At 42.7% G+C, this 17,912-nt stretch overlaps 1 protein-coding gene across 2 annotated transcripts in view; it reads right to left on the reverse strand.

Moving 5' to 3' along the window:
- ctif (CBP80/20-dependent translation initiation factor) overlaps positions 1-17,912 on the reverse strand; it is a 68,234-nt gene that overhangs the window by 1,866 nt on the left and 48,456 nt on the right. For both annotated transcript variants that reach the window (XM_053478651.1, XM_053478650.1), the window contains 4 exons: positions 14,532-15,027; positions 14,139-14,438; positions 11,152-11,307; positions 3,974-4,027 (listed from right to left, as the gene is read on the reverse strand). In XM_053478651.1, the coding sequence (XP_053334626.1) occupies positions 3,974-4,027; positions 11,152-11,307; positions 14,139-14,438; positions 14,532-15,027 (1,006 nt within the window). The remainder of the gene's footprint in view (positions 1-3,973; positions 4,028-11,151; positions 11,308-14,138; positions 14,439-14,531; positions 15,028-17,912) is intronic.

Genomic DNA, 17,912 nt, shown 5'->3' on the forward strand with positions numbered 1-17,912 from the left:
ACTATGATGAGGAAAATAACCCAAAAAAATAGGAAAGAGGGTGTTAATGTAACAAAATGAAACAAAAACTAAAAATTTAACTAAAAATTTAGCAATAATTAAAAAAAAAGAATGAAAGGGGGAAAAAAAAATCATATGATGGATAAGTGAAATTAGAGTAAAAAAATAAATAAAAGGAAATATAAAGGAAGTGATGCATACAAGAGAAAAGAGGGAGCAAAGCATGGTAGAGAAAGAGAGAAAGAGGAAAAAAAGGGAATGGGTTGAGGAAGAATAGAAAGAGAAAGGATGGGGTGAAAGGTCACAGGTCATGCCTGCATGACGGATAAGAGCAAGCTAGACTGTTGGAGGTGGGAGGGAGGGAAGCTGGGAGGCAGAGAAGCTGGATGAACGAGGGTCAGATGTCAGCACTGCAGGAGGAAAAGAAAGGGAGCGTCAGTAACAGACGCCTGTCTAAGAGAAAGACGGAGAGCAGCAGATGTTGGTCTACAAGCGAGTGAGTGGGATAAGCGAAAGAGAGAGAGAGAGAGAGAGAGAGAGAGAGAGAGAGAGAAAGCTTGAGCCTCCTGTTAGCCAGACTGTCTGTCTCCTTCTGATCCAGTTTACTGGCTTTCTTTCTCCTGTGAGAAGGAGGGATGTGAAGACGCTCCTCTGTCTGGAGCCACACACACACGCTCTACACTCACCCACACGCTAATGGCTCAAGCTTATTGTCTTCTTTTCGTGCGTGTGTGTGTGTGTGTGTGTGTGTGTATGTGAGAGTGTAAAAGTGCAAATACAGTTATATAAGAGCTAATTTGGAGATCACCCTTTGATAAAGCAGATCTGGATAGATTTAGGAGAAACGCCATCACAGACACAATCGCATGAGGCACAGTGCACTCGAGGGTGTGCTTTTATAGGAAAATGATCAACGACAGGTCGGTGGGTGGTGTCGTGCGTCAACCCATCCTCATGAAGTTGATTATTTTCCAGGAATGACAGCTGGCTGGGAGTTTGCCGAAAAGCCCTTGAAGGACTCCCTCAGACCATGAGAAACCGAATCCTCTGGTCTGATGGCACCAAGATGGATTCAGGTGGAATCAGGAAAGTAAGTACTGAGCATCAGCTTGTTAAACGCATCGCTAGAGTCAGACACGGTGGTGGCAGCGTCACACACAACTCACCACAGTATTCCTCATCAGTTTGGTTTGTCTTAGATATTAAGCTAATTAGGTGTCTAAGTTAGCTGGTTAGTTTCTTTTCATTTACTGTATCTAGCACCTTGGTGCTGGAGGAACGGTGTTTCGTTTCACTGTGTACTGAACTGTATATGGTTGAAATGTCGATAAAAACCTACATGACTTAACCTGTATGAAAGCTTTTCCGCGTCAGTGGGGACAGGTAACATCAGTGCCTGGACGATACGATATTCTCACGATACTTCGGTTTTGATTTAATTTGTATCGCCATTTTATCCAAGTATCCAATTTTCTGAAAATATTCTGATTCTATATAAATAATTATTTTCTTATTTGAAGCAAAAAATTTGCTTCTACTACACAGTATGCAGTGCTGTGTGAATAGTTTAGTGTGCACCACCTGTAGGATTATAGAGGAATTGCAACATTTACATAAATAATAATAATAAAAAAATTAAAATAATTAAAATAATGAATTATATCCTATAGTGGCTCAGCTAGAGTCTGGACCAAAACCCAATAGAGCCTCTCTGGAGAGACCTAAAATTTTGCTGAGCACCGACAGAGTTGAGTTTGAACAATTCTGCCAAAAAAAAAATAATAATAAAATGGAAGAAATGTCCAAAAGGAAGGTGTGGCAAACTTGTAGAATTATTCACAAGCAGACTTGAGACTATCAGTGCTTTAACCAGGTACTAAGAGATGAGTCTGAATATTTATATTATGGAAGTCTGAAAACTTTCTGTCGGTGCTGTATATCAACCACAGTAAATACGAGTAGGCTGCGTTTTTTTATCCTAGCTAGTTAAACGCTAAAACTGAATCGTTTTTCTTGGTATAAACAAACACATCATGTCGTGAGCTTGTCATTATTCTCACGTGTTTATGAAAAGATGAAAAGACAGCTGAATTACTGTAGATACCTCGGCATCTGAGAGACTGCCGCTCTAAATGTGGAGTTTTTTTTTTTTTTTTTTGCGAGACGTCACCTCATACCAGCTAATTACTGCAATTCCAGCGGGTTAAATCGCAGCTAAGTGAAGGCTGCACGCGGCCCTCGTCTCGCTCACACTCCTGATTACGGGGCCCTGAGTTTTCATGCCTAATTACACGATGAGAGGGGATCAGACCAAATGTTGGAGTCTTCTGGAGATCATGGAATGCTCAAGACACCAAAGGTGCAGCATCTGGACGGACACGTGGACTGCGCAGAACAATCTCAAGTTACCTTAAGTTCAAAGTGCTGGAACTGGAGACTCCTTTTAAAAATGGAAGAATGTGCTTTGTGATTGGTCTTACCGCTAGAATTACTGCCTGAACACATATATTCAGAAGCATATATAAACCTCTATATGGTTATATATACTGCTCAAAAAAATAAGGGAACTTAGTCCTGGTTTGACTTGAACCTTACATACACATATGAGGGGTGTTTAAGTTAAACCGGGACTAAGTGTTCATTTATATTTTTTGGGCAGTATATAACAATGTTCTATACTTTTTCCGCCTCTATTTTTTTCTCGCTCCATCACTTTTTCATTATTTCTCTCTCCGTTTCTCGTTCTTTCCTTCTCATTTCTCTTATTCTTATATTATTCTCCTCTTCATTCACTCTCCTTCTCTGCTTCATATTCTGTCTCTCTTTCTCCCTTCTTTCTAATTATTCCCTCCCAAACGTACTTTCTTGTTCACACTCATTCTTTTACTCTCTTGCTCTGTTTCTCCCTCTTTCATTCTGTTTTTTTATTATGCATTCCCTCTCATCCTTTCTCCCTCCATCTTTTTTGCCCTCTCGTTTTCTCATCATTCTCCCTCTCGTTTTCTGTATTCTCTCTCCCCTCTTGCTTTCTTATTCTTTCACTCCTTCTCCCATTTTCCAGCACTATCATTCTCTGCCTCATTCTTGCTCTCTCGTTCCTTCTCTCTTCATCTTAGCCGTTTCGTATTCGCTTACTATCTTTCTCGCTAACTCTCTTTAATTTTCTTCCTTTTTCCTAATTTTCATTCATTTTCATTCTTTTCCATCTTTTCCTTATTATTATTCTCTTCCCCCATCTCCCTCCTATTATTCCGTCTTTTTCTCATCCTTTTTCTATCATTCTCATTCTGTCTCCCCTCGATCTTTCTTTTTCTCTCTCGTTCTCTTTTATCTATCTTATTCTCATCTTCTCGTTCTTATTTTTTCACTCATTTTTCAGCACTATTATTCTTATTTTTTGCCTCATTCTTGCTCTCCTTTTTCTTCTCTCTTCTTCTCACCTATTTCGTATTGTCTCACCATCTCCCTCTCTAACTATTTCTCTCCAACTCTCTAATTCTCTCTCTTTCTTATTTTCCATCATTCTCATCCATTTTCTTTCCTCCTTCCATCACCCTCTTATTATTCCCTCTTTCAACCATTTTCTCTTCCTCCCATCTTTTTCTTATTCTTTTTCATCTTTTTTCTTTTAATCCTATTTCCTTCTCTCGTTTTCTCTCTCTCACTCTTTCCTGTTCTCCCTTGTCTCCCTCATCTAATTATACATCTTTTCCCATCTTCTCTGTTATTGATGAATCTATTGTTCCATGTCCACAGTTCCTCTGTTCTGCTTTCTGAAGTGTGTTTGTTTCTCACTAGACCCCTCTCCCAGAGTGTATTAATACTGATCCTACCGCTGCAGCCTTATACATACAAAAAAACTTTATTTATTATCAATATAAGAATTGTTAACCTATATATATATATATATATATATATATATATATATATATATATATATATATTTTTTTTTTTTTTTTTTGAAGTCTCTCACCTCCATCGAGCAGCAGAGCACGGCGTCTTCCTTCACCTCCGCCGACTCCAGCAGCTGAAAAACACACAACACGACATAAGGGGACGAGTTTAACAGAGGAAACGTTTAGCCAAGTAATAAACACGACTCGAGAAACACTCCAGAGAGAAAAAAAAAACTGACCTCAGGTGACCTTTTCTTCTGTGTGTAGTAAAATCAGCTTTAAGAATGCTACACACACACAGAGCACTTCCTGTATAATATACAGTAATGCAGACTGCAGCACCAGGTGCATGCACGAGATATATACACACACACAGCACACACACACACACTGCAACTGGTTTTCAGCAGATAATGTAACCCGAATGCAGACCCAAGTCTTCACTGATGATGAGCACTTCCTGTAGACTGAAGCTCTTTACAGTAGAACATACTGTACATATAATTAGTTCCTCAGCAAGACTCTGAGAGGAATCTGACTGGAAAAATTCTACAACTTTTCAACCTTTTCTACCACCTCCAGTGTCTACCGCAATTACAAACACACTTGCATCATCTGAAAACAAGGCTGCTTACACTAATGTACAGCGTAACGTCAAAAAAGTCAACAAAAAAAAGCAAAGAAAACAACTAAGGAGATTTAAACTAAATGGAGTAATAATAACAGGGTTAAGAAAAATGCAACAGATTATGAAAATATTAAAACCTAAAAGGACAGTGCTTTAAATGCTTGGTGAAGTTGTTTGGGAAATTCCATGAGAGTGAGAGAAATTAGGCTTTAAGTTGCTAGTGAGCATAAAGATTAGACTTTGGAGTGACTGATCCTATTCCAAAGCATCGGAGTAAGAAGGGCGGTGCATGAACCGATGCACACATCCACTGTACAAGCCTCTGGAGTCAGTGTTATGATCTGGGGTTACTTTCAGTCGCTCAGGTCTAGACTCATTACATGGGAATAAAATGAAGTCAGCTGACCACCTGAATGTACTTAATCACCAGGTTATCACATCTATGGAGGTTTTTCTTCCTTTTTCAAACTGCGAAAGAGTGGTTCTAGGAGGAATTAACAGGAAACCACAGTGTGTGCTGTAATCAAAGCTAAAGGTGACCCAATTACAGTACATCCCTTTGTTTTACCTGAATGTTAAATAAAAATGCTTGAATTATTTATTGTTTAAAAAGAAAAAAAAAAGCCTGAACAGGAGGACAAGGATGAAACTGAGACGGAGAAGCCGAGTCTGGCCGCGCTCATATGTTCCTGCTTTTTCATGTAGGAGTGAATGTACATCGACATTATTCCAAGGTTATTTTGCTCAGAATGAATATTTCATAAGCCGGGCTGTATAAGAATCACTGAATACGCTTGTGTATATGTGCGTGTGTGTGTGTGCGTGTGTGTGTGTGCGAACTAGTCCACATGGTGACTAAAACCTTATGATAAACATCAAACCCTTAAGATGCTAAACTGGCAAGACAACAGGACGTGGAAGCAGACAGAGTGCATGAGCATCAAACACGAACTCCCTGCTGACTGAGAAACACAAGGAGAGGGAAGAAAACTGGTCCTTTTTCTCCCCCCATCCCTCAGTATAGCTCTTACCATCTACACCCCCCCATACACACACACACATACACACACACACATCTGTATACTGTTTATAGTGTTACTGCACCCTGCTGCTACACCGCGTTCGTTCAATTCCATAAATATTAGCACACGTCAAAGGGAAAAACAATTGTTTTTAAATAAAAGGATTTTAACATTTACTTTTTGTTTAGTTTTTGACAATAGTATCCTTCAAAATAATATAATCCATATTATTTTTTAAACCTCATCTCAGACCTTTACTGTCTCCTATAGCCCTTTCCCAGTTCCATATGATATAAACATAAAGCCAGGGGGAAGTTTGAAGCCCATGGAGGTGTTGTCTTTAAATCCCAATTTCATCAGAATCCCAGCGAACACCAGGACATTATGGCCTCGAAAAATGTAAACCGCTGTTACGAAATGGATGGAAGTCAGTGAGCTCTTGTGAATTATAATAAATATATATAAATAAATTAAAATCTAAAAGCATTACTTTATTATTGCGTTTACAAAAAAACTAGAAGCATTCTGTGAAGAAAGAGAAAATGTGGATCATCACACGATGATAAGTATTTTATGAATATTTTGTCATCTCTGTCTCTGGATTTAAGCCTTATTTAACGGCTGTTGTCTGATTGAAAGAAAGAATAAAACACCCCTACACACACCTACACACACCTACACACACCTACACACACCTACACACACCTACACACACCCTCATTCTACTCTTTTTTTATATGAACAGGCTCTATACTAGCTGGTGAAGCACCTCTTGTAGAAATAATTTAATGTTTAGAAATGGATCATTTATTACACGTGTACTTATTCAGTTAGAAGTAAATTTAAATGTTTGTTTACATGCATCATGTCGATGTCTTTGTGCCAATACTTATGAATACAGTCATCTCTGTCTTTAGATTTAAACCTTATTTAAAAGCCCGTGGTCTGAATTAAAGAATTCAAAATCACACACACACAAAGTAAAGCTGCTTAAAAAGTTTAAGAAGTCTAAAATTCCCTAGAACTTTCTCTCATTGTCTTTAGACATCCTCTCAAGACTCAGTGCTGTTAAATTCCAAAAAGAGGAGCTTCACCAGATGATTTTAATTGTGCAAAATGTTTAGGAACGTATCATTTATTGCACAGATTATGAAAAGAGTGCCAATACTTATGCAGTTACTTTCAGTCCAAGGATTTTGAATGCGCGGGACAGATTAGTCTAGTGAAGAATAAGCACAGCCCCGGGACGGTACGGTCATGCCCGGCTGAAGAAGCTTTGGGGTGCCAAAACATTTAAGCTCAGATTTTAACGAAACGTGCACACAAATAAAATGTGAAAATGTTTTTAAAGCGAAATTAAAATGGCTTTTTTTGATGTGTGTCATATCGGCGTGTTTGCGTAAAAAGGGCACCAATACTTATGGAGCTGACCTCAATTCTATGATGTTCAATAAACGCGCAAAAAAAAAAAAAAGGGGAAAAGGAAAAAGATCCTCTGGAACAAAACGGCAAAAGCGCGGCGTGTGGTGAATTAAACTCCATGATTCATTTTTCTTGCAGAGTGAGAGAGCGAGGTGAGTAATGTTTTCCCACGACTATGTTGTGTGTCCACGGCTATGTGTGTGTGTGTGTCTGTGTGTGTGTGTGTGAACTAAGTCAACTTTTTGTGTTTGTGTGGCGATGGACGAATTCAGGGGTCGTAGTGTGCGAGCATGTCATTTGGCTGCCTGCCATTGTATTATACGAGAACTCTTTTGCCTTAGGGTAGAGGGGGTGGCTGGCTGTGTGTGTGTGTGTGTGTGTGTGTGTGTGTAAAACACTGAGATGACTTACAGAGTGCTGAGCAGGAAAAGCACTCGGGTACTGATACAGGCAGCTCTTTGTGAGAGCCGCGGCCTGGCGCTCGCCTACGATCAAAGCCGAGACGCCGAGGCCTGGACAGCGTCTCGCAAAGACGTCTGACAGCAGCGGGGGTTCGTTAAAAAGCTCGGCGCGAACCCGGCTGTGCACTTTATTTCGCGTCTCAATCCGCTTAACGTGAGACCCGAGGAAACCCGAGTGCCTACGTCTGTTTGCGATCACGTCCGGAGGTTAAATTTGTCGCTATGAACGATGGCTTCTCTACAAATCGCTCTTACGGGTACACTACCCAGGATGCTTTGAGGCAATCTGTCCTAATGACGTCGCAGGTAAACGAGGCCGCCTTGATTGTTGAGGTATTTTTACCCGACCGATTCAGAAATCTTTGGGAGCTTCTGCAGCTGCACAAAATAGAGAATATAAAACATACAGAACATAAAGATCCCAGCAGTGTGCAAGTGTGTGTGTGTGTGTGTGTGTGTGTGTATTTGTGTGTGTGCTGGACTTCAGAGGCGAGATCTGCAGGTCTGGTGGTCTGTGTGGTGACTGAAGTGGTCTCTCGCCTCCGGTCTCCAGGGAGACGGCTGCTTTATGTCTGCCTGGAGACATCCCATAATGATGTCCCAAGAGTGCTGGGCCGTGACAGGTACTGGCTCGGGTTACGCAGGCACGCACGGGCGTACGCGACGCGCTCGGCGAAACGAAGACCAGGACTCCCGGAATGGGGAAAGCAGGCACAATTCCTACTCGTTACTTCTTGAGGCGCGCCGACGTTGATGTTTCCTTCATTTCCATGCCATATTCGGGCCAAACTTAAAGAAACACATCACAGGCTGAAAACAAAAAACAGGATTCCAGTGAATCCATCTATCCATCTGTTTGTATTCTCCCTGTACTTGTTGGGTTTCCTCAGGGTACTCGGGTTTCCTCCCACAGTCCAAAGACATGCACAGTAGATTAATTAGGGGAGGGGCTTTGCCCCGAATTGCCCCAATTGTGTGTGAGTGTCTGTGTGCTTGTGCTCCTGGAATATCGGTCCTCTGCGTTAAATCCGAAGTTTAGACTTCGGCTCTTCAATAAGCGTCTCACTGTAACGAGCGCCGTTGATTGTCGCACCTTTTTCCTGATTATGTTCCAATACTTCTGGCCCTCGAGAATCAAAGAAAACTGTAAGCGATGATGAATTTTCCAGCTGATTGTTCGACTTTTTTACTTTTTTCCCCAGTCGGTGATTGAGGATGTTTCCGTTCCAGACTCTGCCGTTTACTCTCAGGCTCGCAGTGATGAATCCGTGTCTCGTCACCGATAATGATTCTCTTTAAGAAACTTTCACCTTTCCTTTTTAGAGTATCGCTCCGAATGTTGTTCGCTAATATACAAACACTTCTGTTTATGCTCTTCCATGAGTTGTTTCAGATCACTGCTCTTTTTTTTTCGCAAATCACAAGTTGGGCAAAATTTTTTTTGCTCTTACTGCAGTTACAAATGAACTGATGATGATGTTCACATGAAACGGGAAGCACCAACAGAATTTGTAATATAACCAGAGTGCGGATCACTTTTTGCCTCCCCCTTGTAGTTATAATAAAAATGTGCAGCGAGAAAAAGCACATGACTCGTGCATAAAGAAAAGAAAAAAATTCATCAATGAATCAATCAACATATCATGACCTTCAGAAAGCGCCGTCACATGGGGCGACTGGATCGCACCGATCCCTCGATTGTATTTTTTGAAGGGCTAATTATCTATCGTGGGCTTCTTCAATTAAAAAAAAAAGAAAATCACCAAAAAAAAAAAAAAAACGCCTTCGCCTTATATAAAGCATCAGAAAGCGTTTTTATTACAGATTGCCTCGTTTCTCAAGATGGTGTTTCAACACCCACGCTTCTCTGGAATCACCTGCCATGTAGCTACACATCAGGAGCGCACACACACCTGTAATTAACAAACCTGTCCTGCCACTCGCCAAGCGTGCGCGCACAAACACACACACACACTGCGTGCATACACACACTCTGCACACACGTTACACCTGGCTGCCTGACAAGATGACATGTAAACATCATGTAATCTCTCTCTCTCTCACACACACACACACACACACACACACACACACACACACACACACACACACACACACACACACACACACACACACACAGCGAGTTTGTTAGAACAGCCACGGCGAATTTGGAGCCAAACGCTAATCTCAGTTCGAAAGAAGTGCACACACACACACACACCTACACGCACACCTACACACACACCTACACACACACCTACACACTAGTGCATCAGAAGTCCCAGAGGAGAGAAAGTGTTTTTATTTATTAGAGATGTTATATAATTAATGGAATTAACTTCCAGACGATTATACCAGAATTCCAGGAGGTGAGGATTAATTTTCCATCGCGAGCGGCTCTGGCGGTTGATCCGAATGTCACTGTTAATAAGGTAAGGTTCTCTAAGATAATGTTTAAACATTTCCTGCTTTTTCTCTTTTAAACTTTAAAAACAAGCTGCTTTTACACGTTAATTCACGTGGATTATTTTCCTATAACAGCATGCCATGTCGCTGTTTACTCCCTTAACACAAACGTCCCGCACAAAACCTTTTCCTTGACCGCTGCACCTCAGGTACGTTTGGACGCCCTCACATCAGGCTGCACTGCAAAACGTTTGTACGAGTGAAAATCCTTTCTGTTATAAAAGCACTTTATTTTGAGCGTGCTGCAGATGCTCTGCAGTCGTCGCATTTTATTGAGTCGAAGCATCTTGCCAGAGACGTTTATGATGATTTCTCAGCTTGACGCCTTCATCCAGTTGCACTCTTCGTGTCTGTGTGTGTGTATGATAGAGAGAGAGCATGTGAGTGTGGGTGGGTGTGTGGGGAGGAGGGGTGGGGAGGAGGGAGTGCTCTGGGATTATATTTTACAGCTCTTCGTGCCACCGTACCCTTTGCTCTTGGAGAAATCCTCCAGGGGTCTGCTGGCGTTAATGGTGTTACACCCCTTCCACTCCCCAAACAAGCTCCCCCCTCCCCCCTCCGGAGGGATGGTACTTGGCGCCTCTTGGCCTGACCGATAAATCCCGGCTTGGATCGCACCAAGATCGCTGGCTAAAAAAAATTCTTTCGGCCAGCATCCTGTCTGTCCTAATCACGCCTGTTAGTCTAAAATATTGCTTAAAAAAAAAAAAAAAACACTGACGCACAGGAGCCATTTACAGGGAAAGAGGAGGAGAAAAGGATGCCTTTGTGAATCATAACACAGTTGACATATCATCCGATTCGACCACAATGCGATTTCCTAATTTGATTCGATTAAATAGTCCGAAAAGTTTACAGATTATCTGCTCAACCCTCCAGTCCAGTAGGTGGCGATATTGCACCAACCGTCCACAAACTCAAAAGAAGAAGAAGCAGCGATACACGTACCTGATACTCTGCATTTGTGGAAGATGCAAGCGGGCTTTATTTTTAGCAAAAGTTGCGTTTTTAAAGAATTGGTCAAATTTAAAAAGTATGTTTTTAAATAATTTGTCAATTGACCGTATACGACTTTACAAATTGTGAATCTAATCAGTGAATTATTTAATACTTTATCAAAATGGAAGTAAACTCCAAAGTGATCTTCAGCAGTTAACATGAAACCGACAGGGACCGGTTCTGAGTCCCTAGGCCCTACAGAGTGCACACCGTATGTCCTGCGGCGAGTGTTAGTGATAATGCCATAGTAAGTGCACCTCTCGTAAGCAGGTGTAGATGGGGCACACGAGCACCCTGAACGGCTCTCCTGTGTTGCTCCTCATGGTGCTGAAGACCTCACACAGGAAGGTGATGAAGCCCAGCCAGCTCTCCACATCTGACTGCTGCAGCTCCTCACGCCGCGTGAAGTCCCTCTGCAGAGACAGAGAGACAGAGAGAGAGAGAGACAAAGAGAGAGAAGAGAAGAACAGTACATAAGAAGAGAGTGATGATGGCATGCGTGATCTCTGCCATTGGTTCTGAGTTCTGCATTAACGAATTAAATGATAGTTCCACCCCTACTACCATGTAAGCCAATTAAATCGTAATTTCAATTCAAACCCCAGTTTCTGCCCCAACATCATTTAAAAATAAGGACAGTTCCAGTCCTTAAACACACTAATGTCTTAATTATTTCTTTTGTCATTATTTGTAAAGTATTGTTTTTCCCCACTTCTTTTTAATTTCCTTTCTCTTAAGACCAGTTCAAGATGTTCTCAGAGGCTCTCCTAACAGGGAGTGGCCCAGGCTTAAAGACACCCCATCGGCGTTTCTGCCACTTCCTGAGTGTGTCACGGGCTCACACTCGAGATGGAGTGTGTGTGACTGTACAGACTCCGGCACACACTGACTGGAGCAATTATCCGAATTCTGGGCTTATACGGTATGTGTAAGAATGAATGGAAGTGTGTGGGAGTGTGAGAGACCAGGAGGGTTAGGAGAGAGAGTGTGTGTGTGTGTGTGTGTGTGTGTGTGTGTGTGTGTGTGTGTGTGTGCAATCCCTACTGAGAGCAGTAAGTGGGATCTGGCTAGAGAGAAGATGGAGGCTCTGGTGTGACACTACAGTGAGAAACAGGGCTCACACTCACTTCCCAAAAACACCAGACATTTAGCACCCAAACTCCATGCCACGGAACTGGCACGCCGACCCATCACGCAGACACGAGAGAGCGCGAGAGAGTGAGTGAGAGACGGAGAAGTGAAAGCCAGAGCAGGGCAAGCATTTATTTTTATTCCATTAGGGAGCAAAATTCAGACCATTTCAAGCCCAGATGATTTTTAAAAAAGCTTCCTGGAACGCTGGTATTTCACAAAAAAAGGACAAAAAAAAAAAGATTTCTATTTAATAGGTGCTTCTTTCTAAGTGCTGTGACTTTTTTTGCCGCAAAATAACCATGCTTTTTAAGAAACACTCAACTATAATGTTTTTTTTACATTTTCTCCTAAGTTTTTTGTACTTTTCCAGACTTTCCCGTATCTGCACAAGAACCCTGTACATATACACGTCTGTCGCTTGACCCAGTGACCTCTAGCTTGTTTATTTAAATAAAAATTCTACTAGCTGTAATGCTGCTTTAAAAATAACATTGAAATAAAACAAAAAACAAAAACAAAAACAAATAGAAAAGGAAAGGAAATAAAAACCTGACACACGGGGAAAAAGTGTGAGAAAATGAGAACACCCTCGTTTGTGATGGCGTAGAAACAATGCTGTGATCTGAGAACACACTGCTGTCCCCGAGCGTGCGGCTCTGAGGGCTGAGAGAGACGCCGCCGTTCCTTATCCTTGTGCCGACGCTGTCTCTGATAAACGCTCTGTGGGGAGAACATCCCTCGTTCTTACGCTCGGCACGGACGGGCTACGGGTTCCTGCTGCTGGGGCAAAAATCACATGCAAGGAAATGAAACATTCCTGAGAGAGAGAGAGAGAGAGAGAGAGAGACAGAGACAGAGACAGAGAGAGAAACAAACAAACTGAAAAAGAGAGACAAAATAAATAGGAAAAGGAACAGAGACACATAGAGAGGGAAACAAATAGGAGAAGGAGAGAGACGGATGGAAATAGACAAAAAGAGATAAAGATGCAGACAGACGAAGAGACAGCGACAGACAGACACTCAGAGGGACATAGCAAGACCGATGGACAAAGAAAACGACAGGCACACAGACAGACAGACGGAAACACACAAAAAGAGACAGTGACAAACAGTCAGACAAAGAAACAGACACAAAGAGAGACAAAAGAAAATACTGACAGTGACAAAAAAAAGGGGGGAAATCTACAAATTCAAAAAGAAAAACAGCAAACGACAGACAGGAAAACATTGAAAAAATAAACTGGAAGAGATGAGAGACTGACGGCTAGACAGAAAGACAGACATACAGACAGACAGACAAACGGAAACATATAGGAATGGAGACATTGTGAGAGAGTAGGAAAGAGAGAGAGATGGTGGAAAAAAGAGGAACAGAACAGACAGACAACAACATATGACAGCGCGACAGACAGACGAAGAAACAGACAGCATGACAGACAGAGACAGAGATGAGGGACAAATACAAAGACCAAGAGAAAGGGGTAGACTCGATGAAAAAGAGAGAAAGAGAAAAAAAAAAAGAACTTAAAAAGGTAGAATAAGTCTGGCGGCGCAGCAGGTGGGGTGACATTTAGTGCCGCGCGCCGGCCCAGGAACCCCTCTGAGACAGACGTCTGTGTGAAAGTAAGCAGGAGAAAGAGGGAGGGTGGTGCAGAGAGGGTGCGGGGGGGGGGGGAGAGGCTGGGAAAAAAAGAATGATTCAGTCTGTCTGAGTGTGTGTGTGTGTGTGTGTGGTAAGGTGTAAGACCATGTCTCAGATTTCTCCTGATCAGGACACACACACACACACACACACACACACACACACACACACACACAGTATCATTAGCACTGAAAGCTAAGAGGTCACAGAGTACACGCTTGCTAATAACCCAGACAGGAGGATGTGGGGACGAGAGCCGCGGCTCTGCTCTGGCTGACGCGGCTACCAGAAGCACATGGCAGACGTGCGTGCGGCACCGTGATCCTCTCCACACGCCCGTCTGCCAAGCACGAGCCGGCACTTCATCTCTACAGGCACGTTTCCACGATCCGGGCTGTGATCCATAACCTTGCTTCGGTGTTCGTGCCTTGCAAGAAAAGGATAATCACCTGTAACACCTACACACCTGTAACATGTTGAGGAGCAGCGAGCGGAATTTGGTGCCCTCCACCATGAAGAGCGCCATCTTGTAGCAGAGCTTGGCGGCCGTGGCGGCGAAGCCTCGGTCGCGGACGGCCTTGCCGTAGATGGTGTGCACGATCTCGACGAGCGTCTCCCCGGACTGCGCCGAGCTCTGCGCCTCCTCCATGAAGGACGTGAGCTGCTCCTCGACGCCGCTGCTGTTGCTCCTCATGCTGTTCAGGATCTCCAGCAGCTTGTCCATGCGGTTACGCTGAGGACCCGGAGTCGCCACGGGAACGTCGTCCTGTCGAAAGGGGTGGGTCGGGGTTGGGTTACACGGATCATGTGACTATGTTTAAAACGTCCATGCATCGACGTCAGGAAAAACTCGACTCACCTTCTCCTTCAGCCTCCTCCTCAGCCTTTCTTTAGACGACTGCAGCAGACTGACTCTTCCTCCCTCCACCTTCTCCGTCTTCCCATCGTTCTTGTTCTCGTCTCCTCCGGCGTTGTCCGTCTTACATTCCTTCACCTCCTCCTTCACGTTGTCCGTGTCTTTGGCGTTCCTCGGGCCAGGCTGTCTCTGCTGCTGGTGCCAGCGTCGGTTCTGGCTGTAACCGTGGTGATGCCCGCGGCCCTGCTGCCCGATCTGGTAGCCCCGCCCTCCGTGTCCGTGCTTGGGGTTGAAGCCTTCTGACTGGAGCTCGGTAATGAACTGGTGCGTTTGATTGGTTGTCTGTTGCTGCTGCTGGGAATGTTGTGGTACCTGCTGATGCTGATGATGCTGATGATGCTGCTGCGGCTGTTGCTGCTGAGGATTGTGGGATTTGGGCCCTCCACCACCACCACCACCAACTCCTCCTCCACCACCTCCTCCAGGGCGCTGTTGTCTCCTGGAAGAGAAACAGGAGTATGTGTGTGTGAGTGTGAGCAGAGAGGGACGTGCCAGAACATGGGGGGGCGCTGGCGTGGAGGCTCCGAGCGACGATGCCCATCTGCTAAGCCTCTCTAAACGACTAAATACACACTTCCTCTCTCTGCAATAAATTCCATACATAACCTTAGTGTTTTTAATTAATTACTTTGATCCTAAGTCTTATTTTCTATTTCTGAAAATTTTACAAGACAGCTTTATTGTAAATAATAATGTTTTGCAATCACGAGGAGCATTCAAATCAAACGCAAATAAAAAATATGTATATTTATTTATTATTTATATACACACATTTTTAAAATAGCTGATAGCTAGTTTAGTCAGTTAGGAGCTATTCATGACAAAAAACAACTAGCAAAAGAATTTCCTCTTCCAGGAAAAGGAAATTGTGCGCAAAAAAAAAACATTTCATAACTCTTTACATAGAGATATTTTTCTATGTGTTGTTTATTACATTGCTGCCTTGTATTGATTATCTTAGAACAAATTAAATTAACGGACACATTGAACATTAATTGTGTTAATAAAAAATAATAATAATTCTGACAATAATAATATCAGTGTCTTGAGAAACCAAACTGATTATTTAACTTTAAAAAAAAAAAGGCTAGCTGAACTAAACATTACTGCGTTATGTATATTCCGTGTTTACGGCCTCGGCGATAAGTCGCTGGCGAACGATTCCGCTACGAGACGTCGTGCCGCCCTTGCGTCGCGAATATTTTCGTTACGTGATCCGAAGTCTGAACGGAAAACTGTTGTTTTGCTTAAGTTAACAAATTCATTTCTTTCTCTAGTTGTTCGGAGATCCCCATCGAGCAAATCCAAATACCAGCTGATGTTTACGTTTGTTGTTTGTTGAAGTAAATATAATTATCGGATTTACGCATATTTGAATGTGCAAGTTTATTTAAAGGATCGACTTGAAATATTTTAAACTTCGCTCCGTCTTCAAAAAATAAAAAAGGAAAACAATCAAGGGCAGATGTGAACGCCATTTCCAGTTGTGCACTTCCTGTTGAATGCAGTTTAAGGAACTAATCAAAAGCCGTACTGAGCTACACAAAAGAGACAAATAATAAAGACCTTGTGTTGCACGGATCGTTTAAAAAAACAGTTTGGTTTTATCATTTGATTTCGGTTCTTGCGTTCGGATCCCAGGACCCCAGGCTTTTTTCTCCTGGACTCCGTGCTGTTTTTGGGGTGCTCGCGCCCCCACTTACAATGATTTTAAGGTTATGTTACAGAATTATGATACGATGTCTCAAGGCTTCAGGCTCAGAAACTTTCCATTTCATTTATGCTACATTTTGCATTTCACAATTAAGTGTCTGAGGAATAATAATAAAATCTAGAACTATATTTTAATATTTTTTTTTTAAGAAGAACCCTGAGCCAAACTAAACCTAAAGATCTGCGTCCAAACAGCCGATTAGGTGACGCTAGTGTAAAACATGGAATCATACGGATCCAGGACAAGACGTGTCATGGTTGTTGGTGTCTACAGGTGGGCAGAGCCTTGTCTCAAATCCTGACATGTTGAGATGCTTTTCTGTCTAACACTTTTGCAACAGGTGATTATTTGAGAACTGTGGCTTTAAACCAATCAGTCTAATCAGCAAGGTGGTTTCACTTGCTTTTTTTTTTTTTTGGTGAAAGAATACTTCGTGAGAAAATCCCAGATCACCCGCATGTTTGGATTGAATTTCTGGCGCAGATTTAACTTCTGGCAAACAAAGTTGTATTAAATTCTGTTCAGACGGTTTTGCGTGAGGCTGTGACAAAATCGACTGGACACAAACACACAGACAAAATTTAAAAAGACTAAAGATTTCATTGAAAGAGCGAGTTCTGACCAATGTACAGACAAAACCTTTCCTTGATTTATATATACACACCATACTATGATTTAGAAAGTTAAAAGAAGAAGGTGGGCACAATAAGAGAACGCACCAGTCGGAGAATGGGGGTGGAGCCAAAACCTCAAATCATGTTCATGAACGAAAATCAGACTTTGTGACTTTGTGACAGTTCTTTGAACCGAGCCGGGAGAAATTTTGTCAATTTGCTGTGCAACATTTTTCTTTTTCTACACCATTACGAAAACACCTCATGTGCTGACTGCACGGCCTCTGAGGACCGCGCTCAGCTCCAACATGTGGCTCAGGAAAAAAAAATATATATATATATATATAATAAATCCTGTAAAATACAACAGGGGTGTTTTTTTTTTTGCTGACCATCTGGGACTTGAAGTAGGCCGGTTCCGTTTGCGGTGCTCGTTTAAAAGCCGCTCGTTTTCATTAGCGCAGACGCAGCGGCTACGCTGTGGCTAGCGTGGGGAAGCGGATCAAACAACAGCCTCGGGGTGAAGCAGAGACTCCGTGCCCTTAAACAGAATCCAGTAACCGATCCACACTTAACCTCTGTAGTTACTCCAGCGCAGGAATTCCCCGTACACGCGCGCTGCTCTTAATGGCACAGTGGAAATAAGACATCAGGACTTCTGAACGTGACAGTCTGACCCGTTGACTGGGCAGAAAATCTCTCACACACGTGTGCACACACACATTTCAGTTCTCGGATTCCACCTCGCTCTACAGCATGCTGGACTGATGCTACAGATGACCACGCCCTCACATGAATGGATTTATAAATGCATAAATTCTTAGGATTAATAACTAAAAAGCCCTACGACATCACACACACACACTCACAGCAATAGCTACATGCATCCTGAGTGTGTGTGTAGGTTTGTCTCATGCTTGTTACAAGAGCTGTCATAAACCCCACGTTACTCAGACGGGCGATCTGTCAAAACAGCGAACGCACAGATAAAACAGC

Source organism: Clarias gariepinus, chromosome 19 (genome assembly GCF_024256425.1).
Source record: "Clarias gariepinus isolate MV-2021 ecotype Netherlands chromosome 19, CGAR_prim_01v2, whole genome shotgun sequence".
NCBI classification, from domain to species: domain Eukaryota; kingdom Metazoa; phylum Chordata; class Actinopteri; order Siluriformes; family Clariidae; genus Clarias; species Clarias gariepinus.